The sequence below is a fragment of the Bubalus kerabau genome, chromosome X (assembly GCF_029407905.1).
Source record: "Bubalus kerabau isolate K-KA32 ecotype Philippines breed swamp buffalo chromosome X, PCC_UOA_SB_1v2, whole genome shotgun sequence".
NCBI classification, from domain to species: domain Eukaryota; kingdom Metazoa; phylum Chordata; class Mammalia; order Artiodactyla; family Bovidae; genus Bubalus; species Bubalus kerabau.
In genome coordinates, this window is record NC_073647.1 from 42,532,354 (window position 1) to 42,553,264 (window position 20,911).

Here is a 20,911-nt window from a genome sequence, read left to right on the forward strand (position 1 = left end):
GAGTCCTATGACCAGACTGTGAGTCATAATAGACCACGTGGGGCCTCCCTCCCTCCGGTCCCCGTGCGATTCCAGACACAGCAAATAGATAAGGTCATGAGTCTTGGCCATGCCCCTCAGCGCTGAAACACAGGAAGGACAGGAGGACAGGACACACAACCCCAAGTCCTGTCCCCAGGTACCAGCTGGAAAGATGCCTGCGGGCTCCCTCTGAGCTGCTAGTCCCCTGGCCCCGGGTGGGTGGGGTGTGTGTCTGGGGGGTGGGGGTGGCGGGTAGGCAGACATCTGTGCACACGATGCTGTCTGTGTTCTGACATGCAACACTCTGGGTATTCAGACATTTCTTTCCACACACAGAAGCTGCTCTGCATATCTGATCTCATGCTTCACCTACGTGTTTCCTGACCGAATCACCCCCTCTGTGCTCAGGCAGAGATGAGGGCCATGTCACACACACCCACCCCGACAAAAGGGGCTGGGTCACTTGGGAAGAAGCAAAGCCAGGTGTCATCACTAAGTGTGACAAGGAAACCCTGTGACCTGGTTCCAGATAAAACTGGGGACACCCTGACAGAAAAGCAGATCATTTAATTGAGGACAAACAGGTACTCATTTCTAAAGCACTTAATTCTAGAGGTGAAACCTTTCTTTAATACATGAGCTCCCAGCCATGAGGTAGGAGTTGCCTGTGTGTTATCATTCTGATTCCAAGGCCAGAAGCTATGATATTTAAATGTCTTTGTTTATTTTGGACTCTAGGAAGGAGACTGGGGTGGGTGGGGTCCTGTAAACAACATATTTTTGGTCTGATAAGGATTTATATAGACTCACATTTCTCTAGCCCTTCTTCACTGTGTGTATTAAGATTTAAGTGAATTAGAAGAGCTATTATTTAAATTCTTCCTAAGGCAGGAAAACCAACAGAGCATCTGCAGTCCTAACCATCAGGATGAACAATCAATTTAACAGTTGAGGGGAGAACGGGAAAGACAGAGTCATGATTTACTGCTCTGTTTACACCACGACTTTACTGCTTTTCCTGAGAAGTCAGCACTGTGAGCTGGTACCACGGAGCCATAGCCATTCCCACGTCAAGCCTGACTTCCTGTCTTTTGCTGTAAACACACTGCCATCATTCTCATCTAAGATGTGGGGCACAGTCCTGATTTCTTGTAATGGCATCATTTCAAAAACCAATTAATTCGATTAACTCAGTGCAGTTTAATTTCTCTTTGTGTAAGAACTTCAAACCAGACCAGCTTCCTCATTGGAGCCTCAGGAAACAGTCACTATTTCTCTGTACACCTTCAGGTTCCTGGAGAGCAATGGGGAAGGAGCTACAGGTTTGCAATCACCCACTTGAAAGCCTAGAACTAGAATCCATGTTTTTCTGTACCTGACTGAGGCACATGTGTCAGATCCCAGCTGACACGCGAAGCAGCCACGACTGCCAGCTTCCTCCCCAAGCCTCCAGCTCTTGTCCTAGCTGCACGTCCCACTGCCTACTCCCAGCACAGAGAACTTGCAGATCTGCTTCATTTTCATGACTACACGTTGAGTTCCAGAACCTTCCAGACCCTCTGCAAACCTACAAATGCAGGCCTGCTGGGGAACATGTACGGGAAAACAACTGCGAGTGACAGAAACACGTCATCACCATGTGCCCCAGCTCCCCACTGGAATGGCATCTCTCCCATCTGATAACGACACCCTGGGGACCCCCAGATGTACCCCGCCCTGGAGCAGAGAACAAGGGGCTCTTACCTTGCATGGTGGCTTTAGTTGGTTCCAAGAACAGGGGGATGAACAGGAGTTAGATGAGGTAGACAAAGGAGAGTCCGTTGTACCGGAAGGCGCAGGCTGTGGGGAGAGAAGAGGGCATTAGTGATGGTGATGGTGGCCTCTGGCATCAAGGAGTCTGGTGGCCATGTGGCCCCAGCGCGTCTTCTGTTAGGAAGAAAACACAGCCGCATCCATCTATGCCCATCATCACGTGCAGCATGGTGCGAGTTGGGGAATGACAGTGCACGGTCCCTGCTCCCATCACCTAACCAGGAGGCAGCACCAGCACCCCTGGAAGGAGGCGCGAAATCCATCACAGATGAAAAGTGCTGCAAAGACGCGGGGCAATGGACTGTGAGCACGTGAGGTGTTCAGGGGAGGCTGTGGGTGGAAGGACAGGTGAGACTGAAGGGAAAGATGAGAGGAAAAAAGGCTTTGTCAAAAGCTCTGCGGCCGGGCTCAACCCGTTATCTCAGGCACCTTGTCTGACAAGACAGGCTCCCAGGCTCAAGGCCCCACTCACTTGCTGGTCCGTTGAAGAGATTCACAGGATGGAGAAGCGTGGGGACGAACGTTCATCAGAGAGAATGTGGAGCTGACATAACTAGTCCCTGACCATGAGGAAAAGAAGACATTTCAGACAGATTACTCTGGAGACATGTGCCCAGGACACATGATGTGAGTTCACGTCAGTGTCAGCTCACACCAGCACCGCCCCGCGTGCATTACCTCTTACTCTTACCACCCTCCTTGCACGGATTCTGTTTTTATTCTCTCTACACATGACAAAGCAACAGAAGTAGGAAGCACAGCCAGCTGAGGATGGCGCTTCTGCATCTCCACCAGGAAATCTGGCAGCCTCCACTCCACATCCTCACCTCATCCAAACCTGAGGATGCAGGTTTCCTCACTTATCCCCAGGAAACCACTGGGGGCTCAGGGGGCCAGAACATTCCTTCCACAGGATGCTTGTCACTGTTTTGGTTTGATATAACCTCGTTCTGTAAGGTATCAAATCATTCACACTGAAAATGTGTACACTGAGGACATTCCCAAACACTAACACTGAAGAGGGAGAAATGAGCCCAATCCTGGGTTCTCAGGGCAGAGTCTTTAGTTCCCATTATTTATCACAAAGTCCCAAATGCTTAAGGAGAGGCAGGGACGACCCAGGGGGGTAGTCAGTTGAGTCGCTCAGTTGTGTCCAACTCTTTGCGACCCCATGGACTGTAGCATGCCAGGCTTCCCTGTCCATCACCAACTCCCAGAGCTTGATCAAACTCATGTCCATCGAGTTGGTGATGCCATCCAACCATCTTATCCTCTGTTGTCCCCTTCTCCTCCTACCTTCAATCTTTCCTGCTGCTGCTGCTGCTGCTGCTAAGTCACCCCAGTCGTGTCCGACTCTATGCGTCCCCATAGATGGCAGCCCACCAGGTTCCCCTGTCCCTGGGACTCTCCAGGCAAGAACACTGAGCTGGTTTGCCATTTCCTTCTCCAACGCATGAAAGTGAAAAGTGAAAGTGAAGTCGCTCAGTCATGTCCGACTCTTAGCGACCCCATGGACTGCAGCCCACCAGGCTTCTCTGTCCATGGGATTTTCCAGGCAAGAGTACTGGAGTGGGGTGCCATGGCCTTCTCCCAATCTTTCCTAGCATCAGGGTCTTTTCCTGTGAGCCAGTTCTTCGCATCAGGTGGCCAAAGTATCAGAGCTTCAACTTCAGCATCAGTCCTTCCAACGAATATTTAGGACTGATTTCCTTTAGGATTGACTGGTTGGATCTCCTTGCAGTCCAAGGGACTCTCAAGAGTTTTCCCTAACACAACAGTTCAAAAGTGTCAATTCTCTGGAACTCAGCTTTCTTTATGGTCCAACTCTCACATCCGTACATATGTGATCCCCTGCTCCCATGAATGGGCTGGACCTGGGGCTCCAAGTGACCAGAGACAGTGAAAGTACCAGGATCCCTCTTAGGGGCTTCTATCTTGGGTACCCCTGGTCCCTGAGGGGAGTCAGCCGCTGGGCTGCAAGTTGTCCCAAGGAAAGGGCCCAAAGGAAGGAGCCAAGGTCTCCAGCCAGCAGCCAGCCTGCACCAGCAAAGGAGGAGATAGGTGAGCCTGGAAGAGGGCCTCACAGGCTGCACCCTGACCAACCTTGACTGCACCCTGACTGACTTTGACTGCAGCCCATGAGAGCCTGAGCTGGAGGCGCCAGCTGAACCCCTTCCTGGATTCCCCACTCCTAGAAACTCTGCAGCAGGGTTTGTTGCTTTAAGCTGCTAAATGTTTGGGTAATCTGTATGCAGCAACAGATGACTAATACCCAAACTTTCATTTTAAAAAAATCAAGCCACTTTATGGATTCCTGTCAATGTATGGCAAAACCAATACAATATTGTAATTAGCCTCCAATTAAAATAAATAAACTTATATTAAAAAAAATTAAAAAAAAATCAAGCCACTTCTAAAAATCCACCTTTGTTTATTTTTGTCTGAAATTATCCAGTTTGATTGATGACAGTGGCCTAACTGCTTAATTTTTTGCTTTATTTTATGTGTGATGTTGCCACTCAGGAGTCACCTGAGCTTATGGGCAAAATATGCCTTTGAACTTGTCAGCAAGGCACTCTCAAGCTAGAAAAGCCTCAGCAGGCAAACAGCAATGCTCTTACCCAGTGTGATGTTGTCATGGTCCACGACCTGGAGTCACGGAGCACACCCCGTGCCTTTGTAAAAAGCTATCAGATGCCAGTACCCACACCTCTCAGAGGCCATGCAGGCACCTGGACCCCAGTCCTCTGCCTCAGGGATTTACTGTGGACACTACAAGTTTTTACAACACAGATCAAGGTGTTCTAGGGAAAAAAATTCTTCACTCTAGCTAAAAATGCACTCTTTCCCACTATTTCTACTTGGTTTCAACCATCCAAAATTATATGGAAATTTCCCTCAAAGAATGACACCAGGAATTTTCCCCAAAAGAGACCTTGCCAGGCTTAGAGAGCTCACAATTAGAAATTGCACGATAACAAGTTATCAAGTAAAGAGCATTATCAACATTAGTACAGCCATTTGAACTGTAGACAACAGGACTGGTCTCATTAACAAATTTCATTTTCTAAAGGTAAAAACAGATAGACAGTTCAGGAAAACTCTCTGAGTAGAAGAAAATGTAGATGTGACTTTGGCAACTTAAGAGTTTAATCAGTATACAAAAAGAGAAAATCTCTTGCAAATGTGAAGTTTTTAAGATGGCCACATAACATTTATAAAAAATACTTGTGTTGCAACGCACGTGTACTAGTTTACAATGTATTATACGATCACAAAGAGATTTATGCACACTTTGACTTCCACAATAATTGAAGGTAATAATCTCAGACTATGTTACTAAAAATAAGTGCCCTCAGAGCTGAATTTTTAGCAAAAATGTGTCCTCTCTTCCTCAACACCCTTCAGCAAGGCCAAAGAGGCCCTCACCACAAATGGTCTGCAAGATGACTCAGCTTAAATGTTTAGAAACTCCATGTCAACTAAGTACATTCTAAATATCCTTACAGCCTCAAAATACTTTAAGTTGCTAGACTAGTAGATACACATTATTCAGAATAAGCAACTTCACTACCAAGAGACAAAACAGTGCTGTCAGGTCAGTGATTCTAGAACTTCTTTTTGTGTTTACACTTTCAGTATTTTTCCTTCTGTCCTCTGAAGCCACGGATGGCTTTTAAAAGGATGTCCTCCATTGTGCAAAAGCCTTTAAGTTTAATTAGGTCCCATTTGTTTATTTTTGATTTTATTTCCATTACTCTGGGAGGTGGGTCATAGAGAATCCTGCTATGATTTATGTCAGATAGTGTTTTGCCTATGTTTTCCTCTAGGAGCTTTATAGTTTCTGGTCTTACATTTAGACCTTTAATCCATTTTGAGTTTATTTTTGTGTATGGTGTTAGAAAGTGTTCTAGTTTATATCATTTCGCATCCTCTTACCATCAACCAAGCATTCAAAATCTGACTCAGGTGCAGCCTCAGCCGATATTCGCACCCTGCACTGATCTCTCAGGAGCCCAGACCCAGCTCATGTTTTCTAAGGAGGAAGAGAGGGTGGGTTGGGATAGCAAAGCAGAGAGAGGGTTAACATTTCAGCTTGACAAGGACCATTTCCTTCAGCTTCTACAAAGTTTGCAGTTCAGGAATATGGATCTCTCTAAAGTAGATGTTGTCCTTAAGTGAGCAAAAAAAGAAAAGCATAAACAATCTCTTCTCCACCAAAAATTTTTGTTTTATTCTTTAAGTACTGCATGCCTTTCAGAAGGCTCCACATCAGCCATTCATCAGTGCCTCCAGCAAGAATAGTGCAATTCTTGGGGAAAAAAGAAGCAATTAAAAGTGCTTTCAGACACACAGATACAGAGAACAAACTAGTGGCCCAGCAGGGAAAGGGGTGGGGGTAAAATAGGGGAAGGGGATGAAGAGGAAGAAACTGCTGGGTATAAAATCAGATACAAGGGTGTGATGCACAGCACAGGGAATACATTCAGCATGTGAAATTATCAGATGATATTGGATAGTCTATAAAAATACCGAATACTAAATAAAATACTAAAATACTAAAAAAAAATGTGCCTTACTAATGAGGTGTCAAATAATTGTGATTTTAACTTTAGGATTTCTAGTGTGAATGATTCTAATTTTCTTGACTACCTAAATTAGAAACCTCTAGAGTATGGTGTCTTTAAAAATAGTTTATGACTACACACTTGTAAGCAAATATTTATCTCTTTTCCTCTTTCCCACCTCTACCTCCAGAGAAAAGTGTGTGTGTGTGTGTGTGTGTGTGTGTGTGTGTGTGTGTATTTGGGAGAGGAGGCTATTTAGTCATTGAATCTTAAACAATCTCAGTGCATCCAAGCCCCTTTCTAAAACACCTGACCACATCCATACTAAATTTTTAAGCACCTAATTCACACTGGTTCTACATCACCTAATGATAGAAATAAGAGATGTTGAGATAGTTTAAATGTTCCTTTAACAGAATCTAGAATTATTTTCATAAAAATGCTAATAACACTAAGGCATTCAATAAAATAGGTATAAATAAGGGAATATTCCAATGTGATCACAAATTACTTGCCATCCGGTCCTATTTTGAGCCCAGACATGTCAGCACATCTTTTTATGATCATGGTAAATTAGGTTATTTCGAGTCTTTGGAATTATTTTTTAATCTTTAAAACAAGTTTAGATGATGATAGAGATGTCTGGTTTTGAGATTTTGTAATTCTGTATTCTCCATTTTCCAAGCTGATATAATGTCGGGTGGACTTTTTAGCCTCAGATGTAATCATTTCCCTGACTTTCAAAAGTCCAGCTAGAAAGATCCTGCAGAGGTTTAAGCCCAGTAAGCTGGATGCTCTGAGAGCCAGAAAACATCATGGAGACACATATCATGGGCTCGAGGCTGGCTGAAGAGGCTGACGCATCAGCAGAGAAGCCAGGGGTGATGGTTTTCAAATGCGGTTCTGTTTTTGTTGCTCCTTGGAAATGAAGCTGTGAAACATGACTTGGAAAAGCAGCAGGTCTCCCCATATCTTTGCTTCTGCCATCTGTGCTTGAAGGACCCAACTGGCCCCTCCAAGCAGCTCCACACTCCATGAAGGCCCAAAACAGCACTGTCCACAACCACATGCCTGACACAGTGAGCCCACTGGGAGGTCAAACCTCGGGGTCAAAGGCCAGTGTTACCCCACCAGGCAAGCCACCCAGGCCAGCCGAAGTGCAGGTTGACAGCAGGGAGACCTTGGACAGGCCATAAAGGAGGGAATGATGACATTAACTAGGATATTAGCACCACTGTGGTGGCAGTGGAGACAGTGCCTTGGCGCCCAGACCCCTTTGAGGCCTTGGGACAGAGGACTACTGACCATCTCCTTTTTGTGGGAAGAGGTGAGGACATCTAGTTCCCTGGCTACTTCATCCATGAAGAGCAGAGATATGCCAGGATGTTAAATCAATTCTCCAAACGTGGGGGACAGACGGCAGCGGGTTTTCTTATGGGATCGGCTTTGTGGATGACAGTTTTCCCGCACTCGAGTCAGTATGTCACAGATTGAAATACAAAAGGGAGGTCCATTGTGAAATAATGGGGAAACTGTGAGACCTTTACATGTCACACGAAACTTGTCCTTGGTTTCCAGACTCCTGGGGAAGTGGGGGTACTATGATGGGAAATTTGATGAGCAAGCCTTATGTCCTAGGCAAGCTAAATAATCTAAATGGGAAAAGAATCTGAAAAAGAATAGATACATGTATATGTATAACTGAATCACTGTGCTGTACACCTGAAACTAACACAGCATTGTAAATCAACTCAGTTCAGTTCAGTCACTCAGTCATGTCCGACTCTTTGCGACCTCATGAACCACGGCATGCCAGGCTTCCTGTCCATCACCAACTCCCAGAGCTTGATCAAACTCGTGTCCATGGAGTCAGTGATGCCATCCAACCATCTCATCCTCCGTCATCCCCTTCCCCTCCTGCCTTCAATCATTTCCAGCATCAGGGTCTTTTCTAGTGTGTCAGTACTTCACATCACGTGGCCAAAGTACTGGAGCTTCAGCTTCACCATCAGTCTTTTCCAATGAATATTCAGGACTGATATCCTTTAGGATTGACTGGTTTGATATCCTTGCACTTCAAGGGACTCTCAGGAGTCCTCTCCAACACCACAGTTCAAAAGCATCAATCTTCAGGGCTCAGCTTTCTTTAGGGTCTAACTCTCACATCCATACATGACAACTGGAAAAACCATAGCTTTGACTATATGGCAAGTAATGCCTCTGTTTTTTAATATGCTGTCTAGTTTGGTCATAGCTTTTCTTCCAAGGAGCAAGCATCTTTTAATTTCATGTCTGCAGCTGCCATCTGCAGTGATTTTAGAGCCCCGGAAAATAAAGTCTGTCACTGTTTTCACTGTTTCCCCATCAATTTGCCGTGAAGTGATGGGACCGGATGCCATGACCTTAGTTATTTGAATGTTGAGTTTTAAACCAGCTTTTTCACTCTTCTCTTTCACTTTTATCAAGAGGCTCTTTAGTTCCTCTTCTCTTTCTGCCGTAAGGGTGGTATCGTCTACATATTGGAGGTTATTGATATTTCTCCTGGCATTCTTGATTTCAGCTTGTGCTTCTTCCAGCCTGGTATTTCACATGATGTACTCTGCATATAAGTTACATATGCAAGGTGACAATATACAGCCTTGACATACTGCTGTCCAAATTTGCAACCAGTCCATTGTTCCATGTCCAAAAATAACTATTCCTTCTTGACCTGATACAGTGGTCTGGCATTCCCCTCTCTTGAAGAATTTTCCACAGTTTGTTGTGACCACACAGTCAAAGGCTTTCACATAGTCAATGAAGCAGAAGTAGACCAAATACACTCCAATAAAATTAAATCAATTAAATTAAAATTCAGTTCAGTTCAGTCTCTCAGTCATGTCTGACTCTTTGCGATCCCATGAACAGCAGCACACTGGGCCTCCCTGTCCATCACCAACTCCCGGAGTTTACCCAAACTTGTGTCCATTGAGTTGGTGATGCCATCCAGCCATCTCATCCTCTGTCGTCCCCTTCTCTTCTTCCCCCAATCCCTCCCAGCATCAGGGTCTTTTCCAATGAGTCAACTCTTCGCATGAGGTGGCCAAAGTACTGGAGTTTCAGCGTCAGCATCAGTTCTTCCAATGAACACCCAGGACTGATCTCCTTTAGGATGGACTGGTTGGATCGCCTTGCAGTCCAAGGGACTCTCAAGAGTCTTCTCCAACACCACAGTTCAAAAGCATCGATTCTTTGGCACTCAGCTTTCTTCACAGTCCAACTCTCACATCCATGCATGACCACTGGAAAAACCACAGCCTTGACTAGAGGGACCTTTGTTGGCAAAGTAATGTCTCTGCTTTTCAATATGCTATCTAAGTTGGAAAAGGACATCTTTTTTGGGTGTTACTTCTAGAAGATCTTGGAGGTCTTCATAGAACTGTTCAACTTCACCTTCTTCAGCATTACTTGGGCATAGGCTTGGATTACCATGATATTGAATGGTTTGCCTTGAAAATGAACAGAGATCATTCTGTCATTTTTAAGATTTCATCCAAGTACTGTATTTTTGAACTCTTTATTGACTGTGAGGGCTACTCCTTTTCTTCTAAGTGATTCCTGCCCACAGTAGTAGATATAATTGTCGTCTGAGTTAAATTCTCCCATTCCAGTCTATTTGAGCTTGCTGATTCCTAAAATGTCAACGTTCACTCTTGCCATCTCCTGTTTGACCGCTTCCAATTTGCCTTAATTCCTGGACTTAACATTCCAGGTTCCTATGTAGTATTGCTCTTTACAGCATTGGACCTTGCTTCCATCACCATTCACATCCACAGCTGGGTGTGTTGTTTTTGCTTTGGCTCTGTCTCTTCATTCTTTCTGGACTTATTTCTCCAGTGATCTCCAGTAGCATACTGGACATCTACCAACCTGGGAGGGCTCATCTTCCAGTGTCATATATTTTTGCCTTTTCATAGTGTTCATGGGGTTCTCAAGGCAAGAATACTGAAGTGGTTTGCCATTCCTTTCTCCAGTGGACTACGTTTTGTCAAAACTCTCCACCATGACCCGTGCATCTTGGGTGGCCCTACATGGCATGGCTCATAGTTTCATTGAGTTAGACAAGGCTGTGGTCCATGTGATTAGATTGGTTAGTTTTCTGTGATTGTGGCTTTCAGTCTGTCTGCCCCCGATGGAGAAGGATAAGAGGCTTATGGAACCTTCCTGATAGCATAGACTGAAGGGGAAACTGGGTCTTGTTCTGATGGGCAGGGCCATGCTCAGTAAATCTTTAATCAAATTTTCTTTTGATGGTGGAGCTGTGTTCCCTCCCTGCTATTTACCTGGGACCAAACTATGGTGGAGGTAATGAAGATAATGGTTACCTCTTTCCAACGATCCTATGCATGTACTGCTACACTCAGTGCCCCCAACCCTGCAGCAGGCCACCACCAATCCATGCCTCCACTGGAGACTCCTGGACATTCACAGGCAAGTCTGGCTCAGTCTCTTGTGGGTCACTGCTCCTTTATCCTGGGTCCTGGTACACAAGGTTCTGTTTGTGCACTCCAAGAGTCTATTTCCCAGCCCTGTATAAGTTCTGGCAGCTCTAAGCTGGGGTTAATGGTGACCTCCTCCCAAGAGGGGTTATGCCATACCCAAGTCTGCTGCACCCAGAGCCCCTGTCCCTGTGGCAGTCCGCTGCTGACCCGTACCTCCACAGGAGATGGTCAAACACAGTTCTGTCTCAGTCTCTGTGGGATCCCTGGATCCTGGTGCATACAAGGTTTGTTTGAGGCCCCTGAGCATCTCTGGTGAGAATGGGGTTTGATTGTAAATATGAATTCTCCCCTCCTACCATCCTGCTGAGGCTTCTCTTTTGCCCTTGGATGGGGGTATCGCCACTGTTAACTGACATCAATCTGTTTATTTATGAAATTGTCTTTCCCTCCTAGACATGAGAATAGAGATTTCCACCTGTTTTGCTCCTGGTTACAGCAGACTTCCAAAGAATATCAAACAGAGATGAGAAAGTGTTCCCAAGTGGACAGTGCAAAGAAATAGAGGAAAACAACAGAATGGGAAAGACTAGACATCTCTTCAAGAAAATTAGAGCTCCCAAGGGAACATTTCATACAAAGATGGGCACAATAAAGGACAAAAATCATTAGGTTTCTGTTAGGTGATAGACCTAACAGAGGAAGGAGATATTAAGAGGTGGTGGCAAGAATACACAGAAGAACTATACGAAAAAGATCTTCATGACCCAGATAACCATGATGGTGTGATCACTCACCTAGAACCAGACATTGTGAGTGCTAAGTCAAGTGGGCTTTAGGAAGCATCACTACGAACAAAGCTAGTAGAGATAATGCAATTCCTCCTGAGCTATTTCAAATCCTAAAAGATGATGCTGTCAAAGTGCTGTACTCAGTATGCCAGCAAATATGGAGAACTCAGCAGTGGCCACAGGACTGGAAAATGTCAGTTTTCATTCCAATCCCAAAGAAAGGCAATGCCAAAGAATATTCAAAGTGCCAAATAATTGTGTTCATTTCACATGCTAGCAAGGTAATGCTCAACATCTTTCAAGCTAGGCTTCAACAGTATGTGAACTGAGAACTTCCAGATATTCAAGCTGAATTTAGAAAAGGCAGAGGAACCAGAGATCAAATTGCGAACATCGTTGGATCATCAAAAAAGGAAGAGAATTCTAGACAATCATCTACTCTGTTTCATTGACTATGCTAAAGCCTTTGACTGTGTGGATCACAGAAAAGAGTGGGAAATTCTTAAAGAGATGGGAATGTCAGACCACCTTACCTGCCTCCTGAGAAATCTGTATGCTGGTCAAGAAGCAACAGTTAGAACTGGACGTGGAACAACAGACTGGTTCCAAATTGGGAAAGGAGTACGTCAAGGCTGTATATTGTTACCCTGCTTATTTAACTTATATGCAGGGTACTTCACGTGAAAAGTCAGGCTGGATGAAGCACAAGCTGGAATCAAGATGGCAGGGAAAAATATCAATAACCTCAGATATGCAGATGACACATCCTTATGAAAGGTTGTGGTTGAATGAAAAAAGACACCGGGATTCTTGGCCCCCAGAGGAGAAGAATTCAATCCAGGGCCAGAGATGAGGCTTGATCGCTCAGAGCTTTTGTGTAGTAAAGTTTTCTTCAAGTATAAAGGAGATAGAGAAAGCTTCTGACATAGGCATCAGAAGGGGGCAGAAGAGTACCCCCCTGCTAGTCTTTAGCTGGATGTTATATAGTCACTAGCAGTCTGTTAATGAAAGAAAGGAATGTCTTAAAACTCAGAACGGCACCAGGCCCCTCGCCCGTAAGATGCATTTTGGGATAATCTTGGCACCAGATGATTCATCCCGGGCCATAAAATGATTAACTTGAATCTTGAAGAAGGGCAGACCACCATTTACACAGATTAGGGGAACAATATCTGAATATAACATACTGGTTTGTCAAGTAGGTTCTGAGCCAAGAGGAGGAACCGACTTGAAGACAGAGTTTGGGGTAAATGCATAGTACATTAGCATAGCTTAAGATAAACATGTCCATAAGAGAAATGCATTGGTTATCTCTAGGTTTGAGAATAGTTAACTTCAGGTGAAACCAGGTGTCATTATGGCAATATAGTATTTTAAGAGAACCTCCTTTTAAATTTGTATAGAAAAGGAAAAAATATTGCTAGTTTGTTTCCTCCTGCCAGCTTAAGAGAGATAAAATGTCTGACACTTGCAGGCTATCTCCTCCGTTTGGAGACCACTGGCCTTCCTGCCTGTTACCCTCTCACTTATGGCAGAAAGCAAAGTTGAACTAAAGAGCCTCTCGATAAAGGTGAAAGAGGCGAATGAGAAAGCTGGCTTAAAACTCAACTTTCAAAAAATGAAGATCATGGCATCCAGTCCCATCACTTCACAGCAAATAGATGGGGAAACAACGAAAACAGTGAGAAACTGTATTTCCTTGGGCTCCAAAATCACTGCAGCCAAGAAATTTAAAGACGCTTGTTCCTTGGAAGAAAAGTTATGACCCACCTAGACAGAATGTTAAAAAGCAGAGACATTACTTTGCCAACAAAGGTCCCTTCTAGTCAAAACTACGGTTTTTCCAGTAGTCACGTATGGATGTGAGAGTTGGACTATAAAGAAGGGGGAACGCTGAAGAATTGAGGCTTTTGAACTGTGGTGTTGAAGAAGACTCTTGAGAGTCCCTTGGACTGCAAGGAGATCAAACCAGTCAGTCCTAAAGGAAATCAATCCTGAATATTTATTAGAAGGGCTGATGCTGAAGTTGAAGCTCCAATACTTTGGACACCTGATATGAAAGGCAGACTCACTGGAAAAGACTCTGATGCTGGGAAAGACTGAAGGTGGGAAAAGGGGACGACAGAGGACCAGATGGTTGGATGGCATCACTAACTCAATGGACATGAGTTTGAGCAAGCTATGGGAGATGATGAAAGACAGGGAAGTCTGGTCTGCTGCTGTCTATGGGGTCGCAAAGAGTCAGATATGACTGAGCAACTGAACACCACCACCAACAGTCCTAACACTTAGAGCACAACATCATCCATATGAAGCATTCAATAGATCTTTGTAGAAGAAATGAACTGAGGACCTTAAATTTCAGAGAGTACTATGCCAACCTCACCAGACGACTGCTGCTCAAGACTTCAACTTTTTCTTTGCAGTCAGCTCAACTAAGGGACCCTGCTTATACCCCAGAGCTATTCCCCTCAGCTCTTCCATCATCCTCCCAGCTTCCAGCAGCAGTCCCTCCTCTTACCCCCTTGTCACTAAAATCCAACACGAATAACTTTCTAATATCAAACACTAAAGAGATGGTGACTTTGCAAATATCTTAAACAAAATAACAGTACCTGATGGTCACAGTCACTACTCATCTTCCCCTAAGAAATAATTAGTGCAGACTTGGTGACCGTTTCCAACCCAGCCAACTGTTTGACAATTATCTACACAATTCACACTGCACCAGAGAAGAAGCAGAAAATTCCCCACCCCCCAAAATCTCCCAACAGAGACTCTCAGCTCTGAGAGGGCTAAACAGTCCGTGGTGTTTAGTTTCAACAAAAAGCCCCAGGCAGCAATGCACAAGAGACATTACCTGGATAATAGACTTTGTTTTACACCAGTTAGGTTTAGCACAATTTCTAGAAACTTGAGTTTAACTGGTATCCCTACAAGTGTTCCCAGAACTCTCTTAGTGAAAATTCCTTCATGAGAATTAGTGTAATGGGTTTCCAATTAAGTCTTTTCAAATGAAGTCTTTCAAAATTAAGCTACCATACATCTTCCAGATAACAGATAAAACCCACATACTTTACTGAGGTTTTCACCAAAATACTTGTACCTCAAGGTTCAAGAGCAACCGGTATCATTTTGGAGTTGGAAAACTCTACTTCCTTTTCAACAGTGGAAGAAATTTCCTAGAATTTCAGGATGTAAAGCTGGAAGTATTTCTTACAGAAATATTATGTAAATAAGACCACTTTACATTTGTATATTGATGTAACTTTAAAAATGCACAAGTCCTATCTATGTCTGTCTCAATATTGCATAGCATGTTCACTGAGCTGCCAGGAGCTACCACTCCACACGTAACATGGTTCCTAGAGGAAAATGTGTTAAATGCATCCAACAGCCATAAAACAGACAAAAGTTTGGAGTCTAGTGGTTCAAGAGGTGTAGGCCATGAATAACTGGCACATGCTAATCCAGTGGCGGCGTCACGCATGACCTTCCATGCACATGTGAGCCAGCACCATCTTGGGCATGGGCATGTTGCACCCCGCAGAGGACGCTAACAATGTGAGACGTGGCCTCAGTCAGTTTCTATGCTAAGCTGCCATTAGTGCCACCACAGGGCCTGTCATTAGCTTGAGCGCTTCTTATATACACACTACACATCAACCTTCACCTCAGACAATCTAGACTGGGACTTAATGAAGGTGGGGAACACACTGTCTCCAAATCAGAATTCGGTCAGGAGGAGGGTGGCCCTGGGGATTGGGGCAGGCCTGTCCCTACCTCCCACCCTGAGCCAGGCTGCTGCTGCCCTGCCGTGTTTGGAAGGAGCTGAGGAAAAGCCAGGTTTTAGCAGGAATCTCAGATGACCCCAGCGAAAGGCTGGTGAAATTCTAGGCCATGGAACAAACCAGAACCAAGACAAACTATACAGGAATCTTTCAAACATGATTCCACAACAAACAGAAGATGCACAGCACACAAATATATGAAAAACAAAACCTACAGACTATTTAGTTGGCTTAGAAAAATCCATCTTTGAAATACTCTGCCAACAGAAGCAAGAGTCACTTAGCCTGATATGTGATTCAGAGGCGTCTTGGGAGAAGTGCTATCCAAGGTGAGGTTCTGGAACTTGGCAGGATGATCAGCACAGGGAAATTGGAAATGGCGAGAGGCAAAGCCAAGGCCAGGACAGTCAGGGCATGTCTGCTACTGCTAATGAGTTTGGGTGTTTGGCTGGGGTGTTTGGCTGTAAAGCAAACAGGATGGAAGCAAAAGTAAGAATACAACAGAGGGTGAGGAACTGAGAAAGCAGGCACAGGAAGTCATCAAGGAGGGGCAGGACCTGCAGCCCAGGCAGAAGAGTGAGTCTGGAGCAGAAAAAGGGACTCATCCCAATCATGTCAGGAAGCAATGACTGGTCAGCTGGCAACGCCAGAATCCACCTTCTCCTGGACAACCCAGAGTCCATCCCATCCTTGTTGAATATCAGGCAACGAAAAGCATTAGGGACCTTTCCCCCCACCCCCCCCAGAAATGTTTCCTGGGCCAGATTTAGTTTTTTTCCTAAGAAACCATTGCCACCAAGTTCTCGACACCACAACAGAATGTTCTTCAAGGGGCACAGAGTCAATCTCTACCACATCCAACACCTACGGACCCCAAGAGGATATCTGACACTCAAGTACTATCCCACCTTAGATCTTCCCATAACACCTATAACCAGATAGGTCTATTTTGCTTAACAAAGCAAATTCCTATAACAAAAAGAAAGAGTGGGATGGTGGTTGTGTGACAATTGGATTTTATTTTTTTGAGATCACTGATATCATGAATACAAATACCTGTTCAAACTTCTCAAGAGAAGGTGACTTTTCATAGCATCAGGCTATTAGTTACGCTTATAGAGGAAATTTACCCAACAGGATAAAGCTGTGAATGTGACAGGTTTCATTAAGGGTCCAGGACATATAGCTACACATTCACCTAAAACTGAATAAAATATTACTGATGTCACTTTTTCACACTGAAGATTTGAGAACTAATGTTTACTATTTAATTAGACAGCTACATTTCAAATGTTGGCCCAAGCAAGCCTAAAAGTTTAATTTTTGTTAAAATTCCTATTCTATTCCTAAACTGATGTACTCTGATAGAGAAAAGCAGTCTGTTTCCACACCTGGAGCAAGTCTTATCTGTAAACAATGGAAATTTTAGAGGACTTAGTTTTTCCTTAGGAGAAGGAGTGATGAGTAATAACAAAGACTGAGAACAGCTGATTTCATAGCATTTTTTACCATGACCCTAATACAAAACTTATGCCAAGTTTCATCATGAAAAAAATTTTGAGAGATACTCAAAAAAGCTTTGTTTACTCATCCAGTACTTCGCCCTCTCCAAGGATCATAAAATGAGAATCTAATCAGAAAAAGTCAAGAATACAAAGTGCAGTTTGGGGAAGCAGGAATGCGGACTTGCAGTTGATCTTTCCAGTTAGAAGGTGTTAATCTGGCACCATCTCAGAAATGACGGATGCCAATGGATTTCTCGTGGTGCTTAAACATGTCAGATAAAAAAGGACAAGTTAGGCAGGATAAGGAGAATAAAGGGGTCAGAGGTGATGCAGGAATTGGTGGCGGTGCTATTATTATATAATAAAGTCCTCCGAGAAGACAGGGATCTGAATTATGGGAGTCATCACTGTGGAGTTGATATTAAAAATATGACTGAGTGACGGTGCATCCAGAGAGACAGCAGAAAAAAGAAGACTGAGCTCCAGACACTCCCTGCTTAGAGGTCAATGTTTCCAAACATGGGTTTTATATTATGCAGGTATAGTGAGGGCAACAGGGCAGGAGATGACAGCCATAGAAGTGACTGGCCAATATGGGGAGAATCAATATCTAAACAATATCGAATCTTCCAATCCATGAACATGAATAGATTCCCTACTTAATTCCTGATTTTTTACCATCAGGCTTATGAAGTGTGTGACATACAGCTCTTACACACTTTCTTAAGACTTGCACCTAAGCATTTCATAGGTTCTTTTTTGTGCCAGTACAGAGAAATGGGATTCTGTACATTGATCTTATAGCCTGCGATCTTGCTAAACCACTTATTAGGTCTAGTGGGTTTCTTGTGGATTCCTTGGGATCGTCTCTGTATATAATTTATGTTTATTATCAGGTCATCTACAAAGGAAGATGGCTTTATTTTTTCCTTCTAATCTGTATACCACTTCTTTGTCTGGCCGTATTGCACTGGCTCGTGTTGGAAACAGTGATAAAAGGCAATGTATTAGCCTTGTTCCCAATTTTAGTGGAAAAGTATTCAGTCTTTTGCTATTAAGTATGATGTAAGCCATATGTTTCATGTAAGGTTATACCAGATTGAAGAAATTCCCTTACATTCTTGGTTTTCTCAAAATTTTTTTATCATGAATGCTGAATTTTTAAAAATGCTTTCATGCATCCGCAGAGTTTGTCATATACTTTTGGTTTTCTTATGGATTATGGTGGATTATACTGTGATTTTTAGATGTTGAATCACCCTTATATTCCTGGGATAAATATCATTTTATGATATATTATCATTTTTATATACTGCCAGATCCCATTCGGCAATATCTGTTATAGTTTTCATGTTTACACTCAGTTTCCTTTTCTTAACTTTGTCATAACAACACTGGTCTCATAAAAGGCCTTCTGTTACTTACATATATGTGGTCACATCTCTTACAAGGCTTTAGCACAGTTATTAACACAAACCTGAGGGTACATGAATGTTGTTAAGTAAGTCACTCAGTGAAGAGTCTGGCAAGAGGGTGTCTTTTCCTAGACTCTCTATTTCTTGTCCCTTTTCCTTACCTGAAAACTAAGAAGAGCAAATTCAGTTACCTAGAAAATCTCTTTCCAGATATAAATGTTTATGAAGCTAAATTTACAGAATTTCAGAAGTGTTAGCCAAGTGTGACAGGTATCATGCTCAATAAAATCTTTATGTCCTGATAAAATTAATCTGGCTTCTTTATGTAATATTTGGAGACTGTGATTTACTTAACGTTCACATTCCCTGTCACTTAGCAGAGCTCTTTCTGTAGGACTAATGTCATAGACCAGTAGATTTCAACCTTGGTGTGCCTCAGCCTCTTCTTAAAAAAAAAAAAAAAAAAAAATACTGATATCCTCGTCTTACCTCTCTAACCCAAACTAGATTCAGTAGATCTCAGGTTGTATCTGCTTAATTTTTAAGGTATCATGGTTGCAAACCATGGTTTGCTTTCTGCCTTCAGTTCACGTTGCTGCCACCAAGTACAGAGGCCTGCCCTTTGGGCAAGTTACACAATATTAGTTCCTCGTCTGTAAAATCAGAACAGCTCCAAATGTTGTAAGCATTAAATGAGTCACATGTAAAATGCTCAGAATGTGGTAAGTACATATAAGTATTAACTATTACTGCTATTTTTAAAAATTATTATTGTCACTGCTAGGTTAGGTTAGCCCAAGCCATTTGTTTCCCATTTTTAAGTAGTTGCGTGCTGTGCTCAGTCACTCAGTTGTGTCTGACTCTTTGTGACCCCATGGACTGTAGCTCACCAGACTCCTCTGTCTGTGGGATTCTCCAGGTAAGACTACTGGAGTGGGTTGCCATTCCCTTCTCCAGGGGATCTTTTTGACCCAGGGATCGAACCAACATCTCCTGTGGCTCCTGCACTGGCAGGTGGACTCTTTATCACTGAACCACCTGGGAAGCCCATCTTATTAGAGTGTGTGTGGGGGGGTCCCCTTTAACATAGAAATAGATCAAAGACACATAAACTCTGTACCTGTTGAGCAAATATATGACCAAAATATTACCATGAATTCAAGTAAACTGTATCTACTTATTTCAGCAGCATCTATATACAGTTAAGTCATTCTCTTTATTCAATACAAAGATAATGCTTGGCTTCCCTGTAGATTTTCAGACCCCTGTAACCAATCTGAGCCTGCTCCCCACTCCTCTTAAGGTTCTGAGTTCCACTGGTTGTGACCTACTGCTCCAGACATATCAAGCTGCCTTGGATTGTCTCAACACACCACGCATCTTCCTGACTTCCTGCTCTCCTTACTGTACCATCTACCTTCAACACCCACCCGTATGCTTCTCTATTTAGAACACGGAGTCATGAATATGAACAAAATCCTCTTAACCCACTGGCCTGAGCTTTCCCTACAGTTCGTTAGTGAGGAATTGAAGGTGCCATCCAATCAAGTGCTCTGCTCACTAAAAGGAACAACAATGAACAGGTATGATTTTTTAAACAGGATAGAGGGAAGGTCAGGGAGAGAGAGCAGAGGGCAGGTGAATGAATGGAGGTCTGTGGGCCTCAGGAGCATCAGAATGCCAGCACGCATCCAGGAGGGCACACTGGCCAGGACCACAGGGCACTGATCAAGCCCAGAGAGACAGACCTAATGCCAGGCCCTGGCTCCACAATAACAGCTCACCCAAGTTATACTCCAGGGTCACTAGGCAAGCTCAGTGGGCATGGGAAAGAGCCACCTTGACAGGAGAGCCCAGGGTCAAGGGCCCACAGCACCCACCACATCCCCAAAAGCTATCTTGCGGAGGAGCAAGGAGAGAGCACAGACAGACGGAACCATTTTACCAAACTATGCTCAGGAGCTAATCAAACAAGTTTTTAAAAATCTGCTTGCTAGAATAATTTTACTTGATTAGGCTAAAATTATGGGGCTTCTCTTTTCATTCTTTCTGGTGATCCAGCAGGACAGAGGCTCATGTGAACAGCAAATAAAGAGAAAAACAAAGTTACACTTTTCCTTACCTGCCTGAGTGCAGTGTGATTTAAATTTTAGCAGTCCTCTATGACTCTTTTAACAGCAGCATAAATGTTAGTTGCCCTGTAATTGGTAGAATACAGTTTTATGTATCATGATTCACAGACTCAGTTATTCACAGCACCACCACTCCCTCCCCTGGCAAGCTGGGAGGGCTGTAACACAGGTGCTTGAATCAAAACAGCCAAGATGACACACAGCCTAAATTCTCCAACGAGTCAGCGTTGAGAGAGAAACGTGTCTTACTCGTCCTGAAGGAATAACAGTGAGACTTCAGGATTCCTACCCTCCCCCACTTTTCCTCCCCCGCCCCAACACAAGTAGAAAAGAGTTAGAAAAAAAGTACATTCTGGTTGACTTGATTTGGCTTTCAGTTTGAATAAGTTACCACAACT

General features: G+C 43.7%; 1 protein-coding gene and 1 long non-coding RNA gene across 5 annotated transcripts in view; both read right to left on the reverse strand.

The window, feature by feature from the left end:
• LOC129639959 (collagen alpha-1(I) chain-like) overlaps positions 1–20,911 on the reverse strand; it is a 113,012-nt gene that overhangs the window by 15,360 nt on the left and 76,741 nt on the right. The window contains exons 3-4 of the mRNA XM_055565254.1: positions 2,306–2,393; positions 1,765–1,860 (exon numbers count right to left, since the gene is read on the reverse strand). Coding sequence (XP_055421229.1) covers positions 1,779–1,860; positions 2,306–2,393 — 170 coding nt within the window. The 3' untranslated portion in view covers positions 1,765–1,778. The remainder of the gene's footprint in view (positions 1–1,764; positions 1,861–2,305; positions 2,394–20,911) is intronic.
• The window catches only part of LOC129640436 (uncharacterized), a 34,334-nt gene continuing 19,441 nt past the window's right edge, over positions 6,019–20,911 (reverse strand). The window contains exons 3-4 of one of the 4 annotated variants that reach the window (XR_008708801.1): positions 20,504–20,579; positions 6,019–6,145 (exon numbers count right to left, since the gene is read on the reverse strand). This is a non-coding gene — a long non-coding RNA (uncharacterized LOC129640436). Of the gene's footprint in view, positions 6,146–6,168; positions 8,071–9,077; positions 9,890–15,589; positions 15,923–20,503; positions 20,580–20,911 lie in introns of those variants that run through there. The other 3 variants (XR_008708804.1, XR_008708803.1, XR_008708800.1) reach the window with 3 other exon arrangements.